The sequence below is a fragment of the Stegostoma tigrinum genome, chromosome 23 (genome assembly GCF_030684315.1).
Source record: "Stegostoma tigrinum isolate sSteTig4 chromosome 23, sSteTig4.hap1, whole genome shotgun sequence".
Classification (NCBI taxonomy): Eukaryota; Metazoa; Chordata; class Chondrichthyes; order Orectolobiformes; family Stegostomatidae; genus Stegostoma; species Stegostoma tigrinum.
In genome coordinates, this window is record NC_081376.1 from 28,823,651 (window position 1) to 28,848,389 (window position 24,739).

General features: G+C 38.2%; 1 protein-coding gene across 2 annotated transcripts in view; it reads left to right on the forward strand.

Moving 5' to 3' along the window:
• Nucleotides 1–24,739, forward strand: part of abat (4-aminobutyrate aminotransferase) — a 163,042-nt gene that overhangs the window by 26,573 nt on the left and 111,730 nt on the right. For both annotated transcript variants that reach the window (XM_048551773.2, XM_048551774.2), the window contains exon 2: nucleotides 21,122–21,249. In XM_048551773.2, coding sequence (XP_048407730.1) covers nucleotides 21,180–21,249 — 70 coding nt within the window. In that variant the 5' untranslated portion in view covers nucleotides 21,122–21,179. The remainder of the gene's footprint in view (nucleotides 1–21,121; nucleotides 21,250–24,739) is intronic.

Here is a 24,739-nt window from a genome sequence, read left to right on the forward strand (position 1 = left end):
TGTAGAGTTGTGGTCATGGTTACTTATAATTCTGCCATTCTCTTAAATGTTGTATTTGGACAGGCCATTTCATGTCTGGGTGATTCTGGTTTCGAAGGTAGTCAGCAACCAATAATCTTTCAAAAATGCATTCTTATGCAACACAAAAATCAATATCTGCCAGAGACGTCAGTAAACTTCAGTTCAAACAAATAGTGTCTATATAACATGTCATTCCATTGAGGTTTCTCAGAACACTTTACACAGTTAATTCCTTCTGCAATGTTATGATAAATTGAACCTCATGACATTCATTTTTCGGAGAAGAAAGATCATGCGGGATATCGTTTTGGATTGCCATCTTTTATGGTCTGTCATCAGGAAGTGCATTATTAATGAAAAGCTCAGTTCATCATCCATCCCCCAGTGGGCCAGCTTGACTCCAAAGCTAACCAAATTTCTAAAGGCTGTAAATGGGCAAAATGCAAGAGGTTGGCTCATGGTGGTTTATAATAAGGTTTATATTTTTAATTCACAGTACATTATTTGCAAAAAAATTGCAAGACACATTTACCCACATATAAAGCAAGGCAATAAGTCGCAAAATAGTTTTCCTTTTCTGAGTTGTCTTCTTAGATTAATTTTCCTTCCTTCTCACTAACAATATTCCTTCAAAAGCTAACTTACAATTTAGGAATAGGAGCAGAACTAGGATATTCAGCCTCTGGAGCTTTGTTTGCAGCCTCAAATTCTCTTTCCTGTCTAGCCTCAATGTCCATTGATTCCCTTTTCAGTCAATAATCAATCTCACTCACCCTTAAAAATGCCCAGAGACTCTGCCTACACTGCTATCCAGTAAAGAAAATTTCTCATACCAGTGACCCTCTGAGCAAAAAGAAATGTTCCTCCATCTTAATTAGAGAACTGTGTCCTCTAGTTCTATGCTCACCCATAAGATAAAATATCCTTCTGGCATTCACCTTATCAATTACCCTCAAGATCTTATATGTCTATACAATGACATCTTTGTCTTCGAAACTACAATGGGTAAGCACCTAAATCATTCAACCTTGATTCATTAAATAAGGCGTTCAACCCAGAAATAAGTAAGTAAACCTTCTCTAAACTGCTTATAACACAATTGTGTTTTATCCTTCTTTTCAAATAAGGAGATCAAATTGCATACTGTACTCTCGATGTGATGTCATCAAGCATCTGTGCAGCTGCAGTAACGCTATCCTATTTTTGTATCACATTTCACTTGCAACAAAGGGCAACGTTCCATTTGCCTTCCTTATTACTTGTTGTATTTGCATACTAACTATAATTGATGCGTAAATAGTAAACTGCTTTTCAATTCTTGTCAACATTGACAACTTCATATTTTTCCACATTATACTTTATCTGCCAACGTTTTACTCATGCATTTAACCCATCTATATCCCTTTGCAGGCTCCCTCTGCCTGCTCTTGACAAATTTCCTTGTTACTTTTGTGCCATCAGCGAATTTAGCAATCATGCATTGAGTCCCTTCACCCAAGTCATTATGATAGATTGTGTAAATTTAAGGCCTAGAACTGACCCTTCTTGCTCTCTACTAGTCACTGCTTGCCAACCCAGACATAGGCTGATGTTACTTTCCTTAGGACAGAAAAGGCTGAGGTAGGCACTGATTGAAGAGTACAGTGTTCTGAGGGGCATGTTTAGGGTGGATAGGGAAAAGCTTATCCCCTTAGTAAAGAGGTTAATAACCAGGGAACACAGTTTTAAGATCAGGAATAATAGGTTCAGAGGGGATTTTTAGAAAAAATCTTTTCACACAGAGGGTAGTGGTTTCTGGATCTCCCTGTCAGAAAGGATGGTAGAGGTGAAAACCTTCAGGACGAATTATTTAGATAAGCATTTGAATTGCTATACTATATATGGCGACAGGACAAGTGCTAGAAAATGGAGAGAAATAATAGAAACTGCAGATGCTGGAGAATCTTAGATAACAAGGTGTGAAGCTGGATGAACACAGCAGGCCGAGCAGGAAAGCTGACGTTTCGGGCCTAGACCCTTCATCAGAAAAGGGGGATGGGGAGAGGGTTCTGAAATAATTAAGGAGAGAGGGGGAGGCGGATCAAAGATGGATAGAGGAGAAGATAGGTGGAGAGGAGACAGACAAGTTAAAGAGGCGAGAAGGAGCCAGTAAAGGTGAGTGTAGATGGGGAGTTAGGGAGGAGATAGGTCAGTCCAGGGAGGACGGACAGGTCAAGGGGGTGGAATGAGGTTAGTAGGTAAGAAATGGGGGTGCAAGTACTGCAGGAGCAACAGATCATCAGCACTGCAATTTTTATTGCAATTTAATGAACAAATTAACATTTATTTCTGAATTGACTTTTAAAATTAATGCAGAGTCTTGTTTGTACTTAGATCCATAAATGTTTGAATTAACCTAATTGAAATACCCTAATAAACATGATAAATAGGAAGTATTCATCAGCCAATAGCGACTGCCTCCAGTGATTTCACACCTTGATACTTGTCTTTCAATGTGGCTCTGAACCCACAGATCCTCTGAGACCTCTGTCTGCTAAGCTCAGTCAAACTCCCCTTGCAATGCTAAGCTCAATCAAACTCACTCCTTCTATGCTTAACCAAACTCACCATAATAAGTTCAACCAAACTGGCGTCACAAAGCTCAACGAAACTCTCCCAGCTAAGCTCAACTAAACTCACTTTCACTACTTAAAGTCTTCAGCTATTTAAGAAAGCACTTCTCTACCATATTCTTCAGGTCAATTAGGAGTGGGCAACAAAAGCCAGCCTTATCAGCTATGCCCACTTTCAGTGAATGAGTAAAGAAAGAATCAGTAAGTTGGATATGATTACACACCAGCTGGACACTAAGAAATTCCTTTCAATAATCCATTTGATGTATCAAAGTATTAATGCACAGTACTCCCAAATTGGTTTGCATCATGGGGTAGCCTGCAATTTTGCAAAATCACAGTCTACCAAGCATTACTTCTCTCTAGCAAGAGATAATTAAATGTATTTAGTTTTATTGGAACACTGGGCCATGATGACCTTTCCCCACTTTTCTCCCTCCCCTCACACAACAGTAAACAGCAAACAGACGTTTGTTGAAGTATCACTGGATCCAGCATGGAAGGAGCTAGGCACCTAAAAGTTCATGACCTCTGTCAGCTTCACTGTCAGTGCCACCCTTGCTGTCTCTGCAACAGTGGTATTGCTCAGCAAGTATGCTGGGTGCCTGTGGCCTCCTGCTGAGAACCCTTTCCTTCCTCCTCCTACTATCACTTTGCCCTGCTCTGTGTTGCTTGAGTCCTTTCTCATCCTCCTACCACAGACCAAGCGGGATGCATCGATGTGCGGGAGCAAGTGCTGTGTACAGCATTTTTGATTTCAGTACATCATCCAACAACCATTTTCTGTAGGCTTCAGCAACTTGAAGCAATTCTGGAAACCACCATTTGCTTTGAAAACTCAAGCAAAAAAAACAGTAACTACTTGAGAGGGGTATTCAGTGGAGCATTGAGCACTGGAGCAGTCTTAACCTGTACCATCACCATATATACCATCACCAAAATTGGGCACCAAAAGTGTGTTCACAATGAGAATGCTTTATTTAAGCCAGCACAGCACCCATGTTGCTGAAAAACCATGCGTTGCTGGTTTGCATTTCATGGTATAATCCTCTGAATGCTTGGAACTTATCCTCAACAGCAGATGCCATAGGCTGGCTCTTCCATATTGTATGAATGAAAACATTTGATATCTAACCTGAAAGGCAGTTCTGGAATCCAGAGGAGATTAACAAAAGATGTTGCCAGAGCTCGAGAGTTTCAGTTATAAAGAGGAATAGGATAGACTGGGATAGTGGGAACTGCCGATGCTGGAGAATCTGAGATAACAAGGCGTAAAGCTGGATGAACACAGCAGGCCAAGCAGCATCAGAGGAGCAGGAAAGCTGACATTTCAGGTCTGGACCCTACTTCAGAAATGGGAGAGGGGAAGGGGATTCTGAAATAAATAGGGAGAGAGCGGAAGGCAGATAGAAGATGGATAAAGGAGAAGATAGGTGGAGAGGAGACAAACAGGTCAAAGAGGCGGAGATGGAGCCAGTAAAGGTGATTTGTAGGTAGTGAGTTAGGGAGAGGATAGGTCGGTATCTTTGGATAGACTAGGGCAGTTTTTCTCGGAGCAGAGGAAACTGAGAGGGAGACATGGTTCAGATGTATAAAATTATGAATGGCATAGATAAGGTAGGGACTTTTCCCTTTGGTGGAGGGATCAATAACCAGTTACATAGATTTAAGGTAAGGGGCAGAAGGTTCAGAGAAGATGTGAGGAATTTTTTTTCATTCAGCAGGTTGTGGGAATCTGGAACTCATTGCCAAAAGTGTAGTAAAGGCAAAAATCCTCTTAACATTGAAGTATTTAGATGAGCGCTTACAATGCCAAGGCATACAAGGCTATAGGCCAAGTGCTGAAAAATGGGATTAGAATAGTTTGACGGTTGTTTTAGACTAGTGTATACTCAATGAACCAAGTGGCGTTTTTCTGTGCTACGTCCCTCTATGTCTCTAAGCTGAATAAGTGACTGAGTTATGCGCCTACTGTTTTACAAGATAAGAGAGTTTTGTCGCTTTCATTCATTCCTTAAGTTTTGTTTTCTAATCCTGGAATTTGTTTTGAAGCTGCTAACAGAATTGCCAGCAAATGCTTAGTGCTTGTGAAAACTGAAGCTAATTAACATTTTAATGAGCTATGCGTAATCACAAGGCATGCAGAGATATCTGGCTCAATAGTTACACTTTTCCAAATTATATCAATGAAAGATAAAGCTCAGTTCTCTTGCTGACAGAGGAATTTCTCTGACATGTCTTATGCAGTTTTCGATTTCTTTCCCTGCCTGTACTTCATCTGAGAATGACAGCAGTCATCTCAGTGTGCTGCCTGTGCTATAATTTTCTATGTCATTACATTGTTCTCCGTTAAATCATTTCCCAGCAGCACAGGAATCGTGAACACAGCTTGAATATAAAGCAGCCAGCTGTATCTTTTCGAACAGCAGCAAAGCTTTTCTTTCAGTTAGCTTTAAAAGATAACATCCAGGAGTAATCCAAAATCAAGTGAAAGGATAAACATTTTTGCAGGATCCAGCGTTCCGTTTGATTTTCAGTGATTTTGCATTGTCCACGGACATGTGTTTCGATAATCACAGTAGCTTTTACACATTGATTTATCACATGCGTCAGAATACCTCTGCCTGTTCTGAATGGGAAATCTGAATCTATAACAATGCGGGAGATATAACCAGAATTTATGAAATGCTTAACAAGCCTCAGTTCATCAATAATTGAAACTAGCAAAGTAATCCTTTCCCATGAAATCATATGTGAGAAAATAAAATGTTACTCTGATGCATTATAGAATTTTAACAGGTATCTTGGAGCCCTCAGTATGCCGTGTCGATGGAATGTGTTTGTGGTGTGGATACAATGTACTTAATTTCTCCATGCCGAGAGTTTTAGTTCATAACCAGAACCAGTAACATTGAAGCAATTGTACATCATGCATCCGGTTTGTTTTCCAGTGGTGTCTCGTATGTGTCCCTTTAAAAAATGCTGTTGTTTAACACCTTAATTTATATGGATTTTATTACCCAAATGTAGTCTCATGATTTTACTACTTCAAGTGAGAGAATATATCACACAAGACTGTACATAAAAAATCTAAAAATAAGATGTGTATTTTGCAATCACATATTAGCATAGATGTACTAGCTTCTTGACCGTCAAAGTACCAGTGTCGATTTTTGACTACTGAATTTACTTTTGGTGATATTAGCATGATACTATTTGATATTTTAACAGGTTGAAACCACTTACGTAAAATAGATTTATTTAGGAGTATTCTACAAATGCAATAATTTGCCCACATTACCAGCGCTGATTTGACCATAACACTGATGTCATAATCCAACAGTATCATGAAGAGGTAACTAGCATTACAGTAACTAGCAAAGCTTCAATCTTTTAATTTTGAAAATAGCTGTATATACTCCTATGCATTTGGGTGATTTATGGTGTTGTGTTCTTGGAGCCAGAATCTGATCGACTTCTTTAGATACGTTTTATCGATACATCAAGATAATTATGCTTAGGAATAAGTAAGGACTATCCATAATTGTGGGATAGGTTTGGGGTGAGGGGGACTTGCATGGAGACTTTCCCAAATCTCCATCATCACCTTTTGTTATCCAGGTTTCTTCTGGCCCAGCGATCGTTGATTAGAATTGACACGTTTGACAACTGTCATTTCAATGAAGGAGGGAGCTTTTACCTGTTTGCTATCTTTGGAGTGTATGCCTCAAATGAGATGTTTATTTGCAAATTTATATAAACGGAAACGTGGACAACCTGATGTTTGTCTGTATCTATTAACACTTGCATTTCCATTGCTCAGAAGCTCTTAAGTCCTGCAATTGGAATTACTTTGCTAACTTTGGAGGTCCTTGAATGTTACAATCTTAACAGCACTCAGGAGCCAGCTGGAGGCTATCAATGCATGTTTCTTAATCTGTGCAAAACCATTGAACTTATCTGTGACAGAAACAAATTGTTATGTTAAGTACACTGAACCATGCATGTTGCTCTTGCCAACAAAAAGCTAGCAATGTAAATGTAGCACAGGTAATCTGTCTTGGGTCTGCATTGACTGAAAGTGTGTGGGTCTGTGCAGAGAGAAACAGTTAACATTTTAGGTCGTTAACCTTTTATCCCTATTCTGTGTGCAGCCTCACCAATAGATTTTTTTTTATTTACTCACTGGTGGGGCACAAACATAGCCAGCTAACCAGCATTTTATTGCTTGTTCCTGATTGCCCTTGAGAAAGTGGTGTGTGCTGCCACTTTGAGTCATTGCAGTCCAGGAATTTGACCCAGTGACAATGAAGGAATGGCAATATACTTCCAAGTCAGGGTGGTAAGTGGCTTGGAGGGGAACTTGCAGGTGATGGTGTTCCCATGTACCTGCTGCCCTTCTTCAAAGTGAAAGTGTTCGTAGGTTTGGAAGGTGCTATCTAAGGATCTTTGGTGGATTTCTGCAGTGTACCTTGTAGATCCTACACACTCCTGCCACTGAGCAACAATGCTGGAGGGAGTAGACGCTTGTGGATATGTTGCCAATCAAATGAGCTGTTTTGTCCCAGATGTGTTTTGAGCGTTGTTGGAGCTGCACCCATCCGAGCAAGAGGGGGGTGTTCCATCACATTCCCGACTTATGTCTTGGAGATGGTAAACAGCCTTTGGGCAGTCAGAAGGTGAATTATTTGCCACAGTATTCCAACCCATGACTTGTTTTTGTATCTAAGATGTACATGTGACAAGTCCAGTTGAGTTTTTGATCAATGGTAACCCCTGGGAGGTTGATAGTGTTGGATTTAGTGATGGTACCATCACTGAATGTCAAGGACGATGATTAGATTGTCTCTTAATGGACATGGTCATTGCCTGGCATTTCTGTGGCACGTATGTTACTTGCCACTTGTCAGCCCAAGCCCGGATATTAACCTGAGCATGGACTACTTCAGTTTCTGAGGAGACGTGAATGATGTTGAACATTGTGCTATCATCAGTGAACATCATCATTTCTGACTGTGTGATGAAGGGAAGACCATTGATAAAGCAGCTGAAGATAGGTGACCTTAGGACACTACACTGAGGAACTCATCCAGACATGTCCTAGAGCTGAAATAACTGATCTCCAACAACCACGACCATCTTCCTGTATGCCAGGTGTGGCTCCAACCAGCAGAGAGTTTGCTCCATTGATTCTAGTTTGGCATGGTTCCTTGATGCTATATTCAGTCAAATGCAGCCTTGATGTTAAGGCTGTCACTCTCATCTCACCTCTAGAATTCAGCTGTTTTATTCATGTTTGAACCAAGCATGTATTGAGGTTAGGACCTGAGTGGCCCTGGTGGAACCCAAACTGGGCATCACTGAGCAGGTTATTGCTGAGCAGATGGTGTTTGATAGCACTGTTGATGATGCCTTCCATCACTTTACTGTGTCCATCACTTTGAGAGTAGACTGATGAGACGTTATCTGACCAGGTTGGATTTGTTCTACTTTTAGTGGGCAGGACATACCTGGGACAATTTTCCACATTGTTGGATAAATGTCAGTGTTGTAATTGTACTGGGACAGCTTGGCTAGGGAACGTCAAGTTCTGGAGCACCAATCTTCAGTACTATTGCCAGACTGTCATCAAGGCCCATAGTCTTTCCAGTATCCAGTACCTCAAAATGTTTCTTGATATCAAGTGGAGTGAATGGAATTGGCTGAAGACCGGCATTTGTAATTCTGGGGATCACTGGAGGAGGCCAAGCTGGATCACCCACTCAGCACTTCTGGCTGAAGTTTGCTGCAAATGCTTCTGCCTTACCTTTTGCATTTATGTATTGGGCTCATACATCATTGAAGATGGAGGTACTTGCGGAGCCTTTTCCTCCAGCGAGTTGTTTAATTACCCACCACCATTCACAACTAGATGTGGCAGAGGTGAAAAACTTAGATCTGATCTGTTGGATGTAGGATGGCTTAGCTCTGCCTATCACTTACTGCCTTATGCTGTTTGGCACGCAATTAGGCTTGTTTTGTAGCTTCACCATGTTGTTCTGATATTTCCTAAATATCCAATTTTTATTTGTGTTTTGCATTTATCTTTATTTCCTGGTAACTGATTTTGTGGGTCAGTGCAGCAGTAGTTTATGCTTTCAGGCAACCAACAATGTCATATAGAGGTAATTCCATCTGCAAATCACTTTTTCCCACATCAAACTGGTCTTTTTTTGGCAGTCCTTAATGCAGATTTGTACAGTGTACTCCCTCTGCCTCTTAAAATGACACATTAAGTCCTCCTACTCTCAATATCCAAATATGCCAATTTAGAAAGCATTTCTTAAATGGAAAAACTAGATCAGAAGCTAACAGCATAAAATCCACTTTAAATGTATGTTCATAACTCGAGAACCGGCCATTTAATGTAGTTATGCAAAATTCTATCATTTAGTTGTATATGAGAATATACATACAGTACATAAACATGCATTACTTGCCTTAAAATCTTTGCAGGCAATGCCAGAGCCAGGGTTTCCTAAAATTCTTGCTGTTCCCCCTTTTTAAAATTAATGGATGTTGATGGGATTGGAGAGTTTGAGCTGTAGGATGAGGCTGGTAGGCTGGGACATTTTTCCCTAGAGTGTTGAGGCTGAGGGCTGACCTTTTATAAGAGGTTTATAAAATCATGAGGTGCATAGGTAGGTAAATAGCCAAGATCTTTTTTCCCAGGATTGGGGAGTTCAAAACTAGAGGGCATAGGTTGAATGTGAGAGGGGAAACATTTAAAAGGGATCTGAGGGGAAACATTTTCATGCAGAGGGTGGTGCATGCTTGGAATGAGCTGCCAGAGGAAGTGGTGGAGTCCAGTACAATTGCAACATTTAAAAGGCATCTAGATGGGTACATGACTAGGAAGGGTGTAGAAGGATATAGACCCAATGCTGGCAAATGCAACTAGATCAGTTTAGCATATCTAGTCAGCACAAATGAGTTGGACTGAAGGGTCTGTTTCCATGCCATATAACTCAATGGGTCTATGTATCTTCTAAACAAACAGCAGCATTACACCAGACGGAGGGTTTTATTTCCTTGCTAACAGAATACATTGGTTTAAAATAAACAGCTTTAGCAATACACTGCCACTGTGCTACAGCAGTACAAACTTGAACTTCAAAGAGCACTTGATTCAATTTTGTCTTCCTGTGTAGGTAGAGAAGTTTGCTTGTTAGTGCATAATATGCATCACCACAGTTTGGGTAAAGTTCAAACTTGTTTTGATTAAAGTAACCAAAAGAAAACCCACTTCATACATTCATTTTTGTTTTGATGAAGTGCTATACTTTTTTTGTACCGAGATTCATACAGTACTTATTTTGCATTCATTCAGCCAGTGAGTAAATCACTTAGTAGTTTCAAAGTAGCAATAGGGCCATGTGATCCTCAATAGCTATTCTGGCTTTAACACCTCATCCAAAAGATGAAACCTCTATCCGTATTGCATTTCTGTAGCTTAAGCTTTTTCTGTGCTCAAATGCCTGGAAGCGGGTCTTGTACTGACCACGTTCTGACTGAGAAGTGAGAATGCTGCCAACTGAGCCAGAGCTGACAACATGGGCTAGATTTTACATATTCTAGCTGGGTATATTTTTGGCAGGGCGAGATGCAGTTGAGATACATTGAATATGCAGCTCCCTCCAACCCCACTAGAAGGTGGGTTAGCTGGCAGCCTGCCCAATATATGTAAATAAATGATTAGGATTCCACCGAGCTTGTGGAGAACTCGGCTGACCCGGAGAACATGCCAGCAAAGCCTTAAAACAACATGGGCAGTCCATTTTAAAAGTTTCGAAAAGGGCAGGAATGAGGAGGGTCCTATCATTAGGAGATGCTGTGCCCATATTAAGAGCAAAGACAAAGCCCCTCCATCCTCCCAAAATGCAGCTAATATTACCAATTATTATTATGGGATTGAAACACTGCAACATATCCTTACACATCTTAGGCCATTTCGATATTAATAATCCACATAGACTGAACAAATTTAACATTATTACAAAGCTAAAACCACTTAGTTCCAATGCTAAACTTGTTGTGTATGGTTGATCACAGGTAGTTTGCAAAGGTGAGTGTCTCACATTCATATTCACAAATGTAGAAACTAATTAATTTAGCTTCACATGTACAAAAATGCTGATGATCACGAACTGGGAAATGCTAATAGTTGTCACCTATATCTGTTACCTATATTTATGGATTATTTTAAGATATAAACATTATATATGTAATATTGCATGGTAGACAGCACTGTTCTTCTCATGTAACTTGATACATTTTCTCATGTTCCTTCTGCAAAGGGCATACTCGTTCAAAGTATTACAGCTGGCGCTCTCACTAACTGCTAGATAAGTCATGAAAACTGCAGCTCCATCCTCTCTGTCACTGAAGTTCATAGACTGAAGTAAAGCAATTGCACCACATTTCTTGAAGTGTCCATTATTTTTATTTTGATATGCCCTGTTAATTAAGGTAAATCCTTTTGTATCAAATATAATATCAACAAAATGTTTTTCATAGATTGGTGGACTCACCATTTACAAGAATTGGAAGACCCCTGTGAGTTAAAAACGTGGAATGTAAATTTAGCTTGGGTACTTCCACAAAATTGGCAACAGTTGCAGCACATTTTCTTTACTATTCACAAAGTATAAGCTTTGTTCTGATGCATACTTCTATTAAGTCCTTTTAACTTTAAATGATAGTGTAGGTGAGTGATTTCAAACATTAGAAAGCTCTTCTGTTTTAAATTTCCATTGAAGTCATTGGAAAGAAAGCCTGAGCAAGATCTAACTTGAGTATCTGATTTGAGATTGCCCACATATTACTTTGTGCAGAATGTAAATGGAGTGCCATGGCCTGAATAGCCTCTGAAGTGGGTGGACTGAAACTATAGCGACCAGAGGATCTCCTTTCTTTGGATTGAGTCACTGCTCAAGAGCTAAATCATATTTATACTGTACTTGCAATTAGAGTGTGGAACAAAAGAGGGCAGCATTGATACTGCTATTGCAGTGTGAGCACAACCTGACAGATATTGCAGATTGGTTTTAATTTGTACCTAGCTGAGGATGTTTGAAGTGGAATCTGAATGTGAATATTTTTAAAATGAAAACCTTTTTAGACATTACGATATACATTGCAAACCAAAAAATACGTTATAGCAAAAACTAAAATGTGAAGAAGTTTTAATTGAGAAGCTTTCTGTCAGAAATACATGTCTATACTTGAATTGCTCAGAATAAATTCATAAGGTTTTGCATGAACAGGTTTCTTATCCAAAAGAAGTGTTTCTTCTGATTAATCTCGTAACTGATCTTCATATATCTTCTATACATTTATTGAGTAAAGCAAGATCTGCAAGTGTTTCCTACAGTTCCCCCTTTTTTGTGTGCATGATCTGGGAATCAAATATGATAATCAACTTGACAAAGCCCAAGCTTTGAATGTGGTTTTGCTATTATGTAGTTAGAGCTTAAATAACTTTAAGTTGAATTTAGACTACACTGAAAATGTTTTTATCATTATTCATTGTGGTGGTTTTGATATGGATTTCTGGAGGCCTTTCAACAAAATACAAAAACACGTATCAGCAAAATTATCATGTCTGCAAGTTACATTGCAAAAAAAAGTGAAACTTTCACATGAAACCTGTCTTAAAGAATCATATGGGGGAATACACTCATGAAAAATAGCTTCTGCTGTTTTAGATGCTGTTGGATCAGCCACCTGTTATATGTCTGTTCTGATTTAAATAACACTGATTTCAATCCAGCACTGTCAGCTTTGAACTCCACCTATGCCCTCTCCTATCCTCACATCGCTGAACACTACATATTAAATAGAATGAGAAACCTTCAGTCAATGCCATTTAAAAGGATCATGAAAGATATAGGGTAATAGTTGACTTGTTTCTTCTGGCTGCTGGTACAGGTGTATGTTTGAAACTTTTCTACACTTGTCTAAAGAATGAACATTTGATAGAATTTTATTGTTCACTTAAAAGCTTGTGCTGAACCAAATATACATGGAAATAGGTGGCCTGATAGGGCTTCCTCTGGGAATTGTGTGTGACTGAAAGAATTAAAGGAGGTCATGCAGAGGAAGACAAGCTCAAGAAGGGGGAGGAGGGAAAGAAGGACCAAAATAGGATTTTAAAACCTCTGGGAGCAATTCTCAAGTTCAGTGGAGCCTATTAACCTAATGTAACTGCTATCAGTAAAATAGCTTAATTTTTACACTTGGTATTATTTTAACGCTGGAAGCAGAATTTAATTTGGATTATCGTCACAATTTATAAATTGCCAATCTGAATTCCAGACACCTGAGATACCAAGATTCCAAGCAGAATGTCAATGTTACATAGCAGAGGTCATAATATCCTTCAAAGTAGATTCTCTTTGTCAAATATTCTTGACTTGTTCTTGAGAGTGTTAAGATAAACAGGAAAGAAGGATAGCTGACTATGTCATTCACTTGGCCATGCTGGAAGATTTAGGCTAAGTTCCAAAATAAATACGTTTGGTCAACAAAGAGCCACAGGATTTCAAGGCAGCACAAAACAAAACAAAAGGGAAATTGAGAGTACTTGTGAGAGCTACATTGTCAAACTGTGGGAGTACTGAGTGAAATTCAGATGAGAACTAATTCTTGATCTATTACTATGTTTAAATAATATAATTTACCAGGGTATTAAAATTTGTAAAACTTTGCTAAGCCTGGAAGCACACAAATCAATTTTGTAAAAAAAAGTTACGAGTTCAGTAATTATGTAGGGGAAAGGAGTCTAGCCACAATCTATTGGACTTTCTAGTAGTTACAGTATTCATGATCAACATAAAAATGAAGGTAGCTCGAGTAACACTAGTTAATTTTTACATAAAAGTAATGATAAAGAGATTGAAAAAGCATATTAATGACAATATATAGACTTTAAGTTTCTAATTGTGGTACTAGACTCTCAAAAATGACCAACTTGTTTTCATTGAAGACAGGGAGAAAATAATTCTGAATAATGGTGACTGGTTGTGGAATGTGTTTTGTTGTCTGCTTAGAAATTAACATTTTCACTGCTTCCCATTGTTTTGGCAAAGTTTTCAGGTTTATCAATTCAGTTTTTTGCAGCTCATTAGTGCCACTTCCACAGTTTCTTTGTGCCATTATTAAACTCCCTTCTTTCCCTCTTAAGATTTTTGATGGAGACATCTATAACGCAATTGTGGCAGAATGATATAGCCTAGAATGGCTTTCAGAAAATATAGAAAATGCTGATTTCAATCCAAGTAAATACAACAAAACTTCACAAGCTTAATGAGATAACAAGGTTTAGAGCTGGATGAGCACAGCAGGCCAAGCAGCATCAGAGAAGCAGGAAAGCTGACGTTTTGGGTCTAGACCCTTCTTCAGACAAAAAAATTGTGAAGAAGGGCCTAGACCCGAAACATCAGTTTTCCTGCTCCACTGATGCTGCTTGGCCTGCTGTGTTCATCCAGCTCTACACCTTGTTATCTCAGATTCTCCAGCAAAGGCAGTCCTACTGTCTCTTTACAAGTTTTATGATGCACATGTTATTGGTTCTTTAATTGTTTCCAAATGCATTGTGACATCACGTAGTTACCATCAAATGATCATGGGATTGCTCCAGGTAAATAGCAACAATAATAATAACTGCTGTAGAGCAATTGAGTATATTCATTAAAGAATGGAGTGTTGATGAAGAAAGTGCACTTGAAGTATATGTGGTATGTAATAAAATTTCACACAATCAAGTTGTTAGCAAAATTGAAGGCCAATGGAATTAACAGGATCATGATATGAGGAAATAAGAGATTGAAGATAGAGAGTTGAAGTGTACGGTTGATTTTCAGATGGAAGGGAATTATATAGTAGTTTTTTCTCCCCCCCAGTGATTAGTAGTAGGCCCACTGATATCAATGATATATGTTAATAATGTAACCTTGGAAGCGTAGTAAACTTTGAGGATGGTACAGCCTCAGAAGGGCATTCACAGAATGATAAAATTAGCAAACAAATGACAACTGAAGTAAAGTATGAAATTATAAATGGTAAAGAAAGAGGAGCTGGATGATCAATTAAATGCACTAATTGTAGAGGAATGTAGGAGTAGAGAGAGCTGGGATATCACCGTCAGTTTGCCAACTCTATTCGCATTTATTTGTAAAAGTTTCACCTTATGTATCTGAATTTCAACCACGCAAACCTCTTAGTAGTCTCAAGATCTTGATGAGGTCTTGTCTAAGCCATCTCTATTCCAGCGGGAAAATCTCAACTGCTCACCTCCTTTCGTAATCATTCTGGATAAAATTCAAGTGAATCAGGACTGATACTTTTAATCAGAGATTTCTGAATGAAGAAGAGTCCTGACCCAAAACATCAACTTTACTACTCCTATGATGCTGCCTGGCCTGCTGTGCTCTTCCAGCTCCACACTGTGTGTTAGATCTGATACTTCTCATTGTTTTTAAAAACGCTTCCTAAAATGATGTGCCCAAAATCAACAAACCCCAACTTTGGCTTCATCAAGAGTACAAGGATTGAATTAGCTCTATATTTTATAAAACTGGATTCCTTAGATCATTAGAGCAGGAGAAGCCAACTCGAAAAAAGGACCTTCACATGAATAGAAAGGAACAAATGACATTATGGAGATGGTGACAAAAATGTTAGGGAAGAACTTTAACCAATAAAGATGTGAAATGGAGAAAATCACAGTTTGAAATGAGCAAGATTAATAAAGTGTTGGAAATGAAAGTGGTTAAACAATATAAAGAAAAAATATTACCAGAAAAATAAAGAAGAAAGGGCAGTTAAATGTAAAAATACTGATAGAATGAATATTGAACCAAGGAAAAGAGAGGATCAATGTTTTGAAATAATTGGGGGTAGGTTTGAATGACATGCTTGTGAATGCACAAAACAATAGAATTGGATAGTTGGAACCTCAAGCAGCAATATGGGGATACAATGTAGTAGCTATATCAGACATGTGGTCTCACATCAAAGTTAATAAAGAAATTAGAGGCAAAATTGTATCATGCTTTCTGTGCTCATGATAGCCAGACAGTGAGGATAAGATAACAATGGCAAACTGCTGCCATTTCAGTTATTTAACTTTAACTGGAATAAAGGCCACGTCTTTGACAGCACTTTTTGAATGCATATAGAACTGCTTCCAGTGAAGAATGAAATGTTGCTCAATTGTTTGTGAAATGAAAGGAGGAGAATGAACTGGACCAGTCACTTACACTCTGTGACTACTAGAGTAGGTTAAAGCCTGGAAGTTCTACAACATGTCTTCCCTGTCTCCCCTAAGTCTATCCATCATCTGCAAGGTACAGATCAGTAGTGTGATAGAATCTTGAGCAGCTGTGGAGGATTTAATGTAGCAGCTATATCAGAGATACAAAGATATACAAGAAGCTCAACACAATCCAGGACAAAGCAGTCCTCTGGATTGGCACCACATGCACTAGCTTCAACATTCATGCCCTTTGCTACTGATGCACAGTGGCATTGTTGTATACCATCTGCTTGATACGCTGGAATGACTCACCAAGGCTTCTTTGACTCCACCTTGCAAACCAGTGACTTCTATCACCTTGAAGGACAAAGGAAGCAGATGCATAGGAGCACCACTGTTCAAAGTTCCTTGTCAAGCCACAATTTGCAAAATTTAGCATAGGACAGCTAACCAATTTTACAATTGACTGATTGGACAAATGGAGCTGGAAATCGCCTATGACCATGCACAGTTACTAATGTTATGAATGTGTGAGACATACTCTTAAATCAGAACGACTTTAAGTTGTATGTAGCCTGATCACATCCATGATATGTTGATAGATAATAACCTCTCACATCACATAACTGAAATAACTCATTCCATATTCACTTCTTGTTATAATAAAGGATAGCATTCCATTAGCCTTGCTAATTACATCCTGACATTGCTTGATAACTTATTGTAGCTCATGGCCTAGATCCCTTTGCACCTTGGTATTCTGTAATTTTTCCTACTGAAGTGAACAGCTTGACATTTTCCACATTGTACGCCATATTCCAGATTTTTGCCCACCTACTATATCCATCTACATCCCCCGTATGTCCTTATGCATGTGGGAACAACATCAGCAAGAAATGTATGAACATACAAGTTAGGAGCAGAAGTCGGCCACTTAGCCCCTCATGTTTGCTGTTCTATTCAGTAAGGTCATGACTGATTTGGATTTCTCCACTTTGCTGCTTCCTCACAATAACCTTTTTACTCCTTTGCTTCGCACGAATCTATCTGTGTGTTTTAAATATATTCAAAGACTTCTTTTACCTCCATTTGACTAAGAGACTTCAAAGACTCACAACCCACTGTAACAAAGAAATTCTGTTCATTGTTTTCTTAAACGGGATCCCTTACTTTTAAAGATGGCCCCGGTTCTAGATTTGCCCACAAGAAGAAAACTCTTTCCAAATGCACCGTGTCAAAATCCCTCAGGTACTTCTTTGTTTCAATTGAGTCACCTTTTACCTGCCTAAACTCTACCAGATACAAGCTGAGTCTGTTCAAAATTTCCTTATGACACAGTCTGCCCATTCCAGGTGTTTGTCTGGTAATACTTTTCTGAACTACTTCCAATGCACTTATTTCCTTCTTTAAATGAGGGGACTAATTCTGTGTGCAGTTCAGAAATTATATTTGCAATGCCTTGGATAACTTAAGCATGACCGCCCTACTGTCTATTCAATTTTCCTCAAAGTAAAGGATAAAATTCTTCTAGTATTCTATTATGGTTGCATAATGTCTTGCATAATAACCTTTTTCAACTTATGCTTGTGCACACCCAGTTCCATCTGCATCTCACAACTTTGCAACTCTCAACATTTATGCTTCATTTTTATATTCCTTCTGAAGAGAAGGATTTCACATCTTGCCACATTATGCTCCATTTTGTTAGATCTTTGCATACTGACTTAACCGATCTATATCCCTTGCTATCCTCCTTTATGTCATCTTCTCAATTTACTTTCCTACCTAATTTTGTGCCATCAGCAATCCCAGCAAACATACATTTGGTCATTTCCTCCAAGACATTGATATAAATGGTAAAAAGTTGAGACACCAGCACAAATCCATGTTACACATTCACTGCTAACATCTAGCTAACCATAAAATTACACATTTATGCCTAATAAAAGCCAGGCGCACTGCAGATGCTGTAAATTAGAAACAAAAATAGAAATTGCTGGAAAAGTTCAGCAAGCCTGGCAGCAGCTGTGGAGAGAAATCAAAGTTAACATTTCAGAGACACCCTTCCTCAGAGCACGCGCTCTGAGTTATGAGGAATTCCTTGGAAGTTCTGAGGAAGGGTCACTCGACTCAAAACGTTAATTCTGATTTCACTCCATAGATGCTGCCAGACCTGCTGAGCCTTTCCAGCAGTTTTTGTTTTTGTTACACATTTATGCCGACTCTCTTTATCTTGTTAGCCAGTCAGTCTTCTATCCCTGCCAATATGTTGTCCCCTACACCAGGAGCTTTTATTTTCTGCAAGAACATTTGATGTGGTAGTTTATTAAATGATTTCTGAAAATCTAAGTAAATGTGTCCACTGGTTTCTCTTAACAACAGCCTGTGTTGCTTCTTCAAAGGATTCTAATAAAAAAAGATTACATATCACAAAATGATATTGACATTGCCTGATTACCTTCAACTCTCCTGAATGCCCTGGTATTACCTTTGTTAATAATTGCTTCTAAGAGTTTCCATCTGCCGGATTTTGAGCTAACTAGCCTATAGTTTTTGTTTATTTATTGTCCTTTTTTAAATATGTGATTTGCATTCACAAATTTCTGACATAATGGAAACTTGCCCAAATCTAGGGAAATTTGGAATATTAAAACTAACATGACAATGATGTCACTAGGCTTTTATTTGAGACCCAAGAATGAAGTCCATTAGGACCTGGGGACTTGTCAGTCCACAGCTCTGGCAGTTTTCTCAGTACCACTTCCCTGCTAAATGGAATTGTCTTGAGTTTCGATTTCCGAGCTGTACTTTTTATCCTCCGTAGCGAAATTATCAGTTTAATTTATCTGCCAATTCCTTAGTTTCCGTTATTACTTCCCCAGATTCACTTTTCATAGTATCAATCCTCACTTTTGTTAACTCTTTTCTTTCTAAAATATTAACCGTTACTAATATTTTTGTATACCCAGCTAGCATTCTCTTGTCCTCTAATTTTGTCCTTCTATTAATCTTTTGGTCATTCTTTACTGCTTTGTTTTATATTCTGACCAATCTTCTTAAGCTGCTCAAAAGTGGTTGGCAGGTAATGTCTTTTTTTTCTTACAGTTTTATGCAATCTTCAGTTTTTTTTTAGCTAACCACAGATGGTGCGTCCTTCCCTTGGAGATTTTTCATTCTTGTTGGAATGTATTTATTCTGTGTATATTAAAATATCCCCTTAAATGTCTGCCTCTCAATCTCTATTGACCTATCCCTTAATGTAATTTGCCAGTTCACTTGAGCTGCCTCCACTTTGATGCCGTTATAATAGCCCTTATTTAGGTTTAAACGACTAGTCTTGAATCCATCTCACTCTATCCCAGACTTCATGTAACATTCAATTATTTTTTGATCATTGCCACCTGGAATGGACTTCTCTGAGGTTATTAATTACTCTAATCTCACTGCACAATACCAGGTCTTGTTTAGCCTGCTATATAGTTGGCTCCAGAATGTGCTGTTTTAAGAAAATGCCAGAAACTTTAAGAACTCATCATCTAGGCTATGTGTATCCATCTGCTATTTCCAGTCTATCAATAGATTAAAAAGTTCCTTGTGATTATCATTGCATATTTCTGACAAGCTCCCACTGTTTTTCCTTTAAGTTACAGCTTGTGTAGTTACTGTTATAGAGCTTATACACCACTCGTAAAAGTGACTCATTTCTTATCACTATCCAAATGCTTTTACATCCTTGTCACCTGACTTTAGGTATTCCCCCTCTATTGTGCTATCAACATCATTAATTAACAGGCCCACCACTGCACCTTTCCTAGCTTTATGTCCTTTCTAAATGTCATGAACCCATCACTAGTCATTATCCCATGTGTCATACAGCCATATTTCTGTAATTGCCTTATTTAAGTTTAATATACTAGTCTTGGACCCACTCATTTTTACTCAGACTCAAGGTAAAATACAATTGTAGGATGCACCTTCACCACTAAATCATTAATTAATTAGCTTGGAAATTTTAAGTTGAGTTTGTGAAAGAAATAAATTGTTTAGTCCAAATTTGAAGCTATGGTTACTGAAGCAACCTGGATTAGTCATTATTGCTGAATGGATATTAGTTTTCTAATACTGGTATGGGAAATGGTAATGGTCCCACCACACTTCATGAAGTGCACGCGAGGGGACAGGCAGCAGGATGTCACAGAGTCAATTACATGCTCCCAACCCAGTCTATAGAAAGTAAACTTTGGACAGAATAGAAAGAGGTTCATTCAGAATCAACTCAGTGGAAATGTTTCTTTCTGAAATTGAATGGCAAAGGTGAAAAGGTGTTTCTTTCTCTGTTGTAGCTATCCCTAATGATTAATTTGAAAATATTGCATTGTCTTTTCACCAAAGATTGACATTTCTTTGGTTTTCACTGAGGACCTGCCTCAATGAATAAAGTTTTGAAGGCACTATATTAATTTACATTACCCTTGTGTGAACAAAATGTATAGTTATATTAAAATGGATAAAAAAAATCTTGACAAGATGACGAGATAATGGGAACTGCGGATGCTGGAGAATCCAAGATAACAAAGTGTGGAGCTGGATGAACACAGCAGGCCAAGCAGCATTTTATGAGCACAAAAGCTGACGTTTCGGGCCTAGACCCTTCTCGACCTAGAAACGTCAGCTTTTGTGCTCCTAAGCTGCTGCTTGGCCTGCTGTGTTCATCCAGCTCCATGCTTTGTTATCTTGACAAGATGACTATCATTTTTTAATAATTAGCTATAACTAATAAAACATACTATTTTCTGATTTATTATTGTTTAGAAGACATTACTTAACATGCCAAAACAACTTCTGATGCATTGGTGGGAATAATCTTCAAAGGCTTTTCTATTAAAGTACTGTCAAAGTGGAGACTTCTATGACACCAATTCCAATTTGGTTTGTTGCCTAAAGCATTAAATTGATGCCTGTAGCAACGGTCTGCCACAAAAGCCACAAAACAGTGTGGTTATGTAATTAACTTTGCTTTCTCTAATATAAGAGTTATATGCAGATTTTTATTAGCAAAACTGCTTGAGACACAAAGCCATGTAGCACAAACAGCAGCAAAGTAACATGAATGGAAAATAAAAATCATTCAGTGCAAGACGGATAACTTGATGAGGCCCTGATAAATTGATGTCTGTTTTCTCTTCTGCAGGAATTGGCCAGGAGTTTAAGTTGCATTTCCTGTGAACCTTCAGTCCTTGAAACCTAAGATGGCTTCCACACTCCTCTCTCGGCAACTAACTTATGTATTGCAGCAAAACCTGAAAGTTTCACTGCCCCGTGAGTATTCTGTCATTTAGACCTAGGAAATTATATAAGAAAATACGTAATGGACATTTACAGTTCTTCCAGCTTCTATATCTGGGTGGTCACTGTAGTGCCACAATAGATATCTCACCCATTCATTCTCCAGAAATTGCATCTTCTACAACATAGTTAGATACAGAGCTGAATTGACGTATTTGCAAAATGAGGAGAAGAAATGAGGAAATGAATACTTTTAACAGAAGACAAGAATTTCACTCCCAGCACTTTGTTAGTTGCACAAGAACAGTAACAGATACAAGAGAGCCATCTATCATAATCATTTGATGATGGTTTAAAATGGGCAAGAACCCAATACAATACAACAACCACACTAGGCTGTTGTTGATTGCTGTGTATTGTATGACACACCTTAGTACCTGTATAATTTTACTTTTAAAATTATGAATTATGTTATATTTTAAGAGACTATTTGATAGATTTAGAAGAAAGAGTATCAAATGTTTTTTGTAACTGTGGAATTTATTTATTTGCTCCTGACTTCTAAATGTCATAAAGTTCTGCCTTTAATAGTTAGGAAAACCTATATTTGTAGTGACTTGCCTTAAAATAGCACCTACCACAAGTTTCTTCATTGAGGGAGGCAGTTTGTGTACTTGTTGAAGGAGTAACAGCGTGATTTTGGTGACATGTCAACTAATTTCTGATGAAAATTGAGATAATACCAAAGGCTCTGTCCATGGTTCTGTTGAGAAGATTGCTGCTACACTTAAAGCCTGTAGCATTTTAAAATAAATTATTTTGCACATTTCACAACCATGCACAATACTTACAAGAGACATTCCGAGGCCTCATTTCTTTCTGTTTTTCTCTGGGTTAAAGTGATGACAATGTTCACAGAAGGGGGGGCAGTTTTCCAGATTTCCAGACCAATAATCCTCCTGCAAAAAAAGGAACAAAAGAGGATTATATGGTCCTAGCTGTTGAGCTTTACTGTTAACATAGAATGCTGGCTGCATTCTCCTATCTTTGCATACCCATAAAAGAGGGTATAATGGGGCTGCAACACCCAATTTTTGTATCTCAGATCCACAGCAAATTCAATCCTTAGAAACTGGTGGGATCAGAGATTTGTTATTTTCAAATTATTTTCAAGATTATTCTGTTTGATTTTTAAAAATAAGCAGTTTGAACAGGACTCAGTGTCTTTTGCTTAAAGAAAACTTTTTTACATTAAACTGCATTAAATTAAACAAATTTTAATTATATCATAATGGATACATATCCTAAAATGTATATTGCTTCACAAAATTATGAAAAAGCCCTTAAAAGTAAGTACTTAAGTACATGTCCTTATCAATATTTTTGAACATTCGATTATCATGTTTCTTAGTGATATTGCCTCACTAGTGTAGGGTGCTGGAAAATGCTTGTTGAAGAAACTACTAATCTTGGAATCATCGTAGAAGTTTTAAAAAGTACACACATTTTCCCAATGTCCCTGCCTATTAGACCCAGATTGGCAGAAAGCACAGGCCAGGTTTCTGAATTTAACAAAGAATTACTATTTATTACAAATAAATAGATTATACAGATAAACAAGTGTGAACTGCCAATGTATATACATACATATATAAGTTAGTAAGTTAATACTCTAACCCCTTGTAAACCCCTCTAAGCACACGTACAGGCACAGACAGAAATGAAACATGGGTATTATGCACAGAAAGAAAGACCAGAAAGGCAATTTAATGGAGTCTGTCCACATGGTTTGCTGAGATGATCCCTTTTGGTTGAGAGACGTGCTACTCTTTGTTCTTCCTTCACCAAGTACTTTTGCTGGTCTACAAGGGGCACGGACAGCTGGTTCACACTTATAATGTCTCTGACAAACTTGTTGAAAAACCACAGGTTACATCATCTGCCAAGGAGGAATGCTTTCTTCAGGATTGAGATTCTTTTTACATTAAAGCAAACACAGATCCTTCTCCTCCAACAGCCCAAACATTCACACCTCCAAGCTGTTCAGTTACCTGGGAGCCAATCACATCATTATTAGCAGGCAGGAGCCCTTTATCATTGATAACTAGACACTAGTCCACAGATCAGTCAGTTATTTGTTACCAGTCAATTCTCCATGCATCAGACTCCAGTTTATCTGTAACTCGACCTTCCCCCAGTGCTAGCACAAATGACTGTGTAAACAACATTTACAACAAGTGTCAGGTTACTTGCTTTTGAAAAGTGCAATAAAAAATGCTTCAACAATCCTTAGTTTTTAAAACAGCTACTTTCCATTTCAATCCACAATCAAAAATACTGAAAAGTGAAAAGATACGGATCTTTACATAAAAGAAAACTTGCCTCTAGCTCACAACTATAAATTTACCTCATACTATTCCACAGTTTATGGAGATCCTCAAGCACACTCTAGCAAATAGTCCAGTAACACAAACAAAATAATTAAGGCTCAGTTCATGGTATCTTCTCTCATTCAGGCTAATTTCAAATCAGAAGAAATTCTTCTAATTTGACAAATAACTTGAGGTCACTAATAAAACCTCTTTAACTGATGTGGTTCCATGTCATGGAATGTTCTTTTATTGTGGGCCTTCGAGGTCACAACACCTTTCTGTTTTAAAATGTAACCTTGTCTTGATTATTATACAACCATGTTAGCCTTATTTCTTCTACTTTCAGATTGACTTAATAGATAGACTGTTGAAACAGATATTCAACTGGACAGAATAATGCCTATGCTTTCATGAAGGTCCCAGTGGGTCTGGTAAATCTCTCTGAAATCAATAGATGGCATTCGTCCAAGACTGGATTGTATGGGAAAGAGATGAGTATATATGGAATTCTCTGCCCCAGAAGGCAGTAGAGGCCAAGTCTCTGGATAGTTTCAGGAAAGAGATAGATAGAGCTCTTAAAGATAGTGAAATCAAGGGTTATGGGGATAAGGCAGGAAGAGGATACTGATTGTGGATGATCAGCCATGATCATACTGAATGGTGGTGCTGGCTCGAAGGGCCGAATGGCCTACTCCACCTATTGTCTATTGTTCTCTTTATTCCCCATACAAAAACTACCTGATAGATCATAGATATCTAAGATTCAAAGTTCCACTTAGTTCATGTTTACATCGCATTCTCCACTAGGAATTAGTAGCATATGTTAACTTGGCCATCTTTTTTGGATTTTCCTTAAAGTCTGTTAATGTAGAAGTAAATATGGTGCATAGTACTTTAGGGTTTTAGGATGTATAGATCAGCATCTTAGGAAAATATTGGCATATGGAAAAACAGCTTGATTTAAAGCTACCTGGGTACATGTGCAGTTGAGATGTTTGCAATTAGAGAACTGGCTCAGTGATACCACCCTAACCCATAACTGGGCTGTGAATGATGTCCATGAGCCAGATTTATGAACGGAAAAATCTTGTCCGTTTGGAATGAGAAGTGGGTATTTTGAAGGGAGAAGACTTCCCTCCTTACCTCTGCCA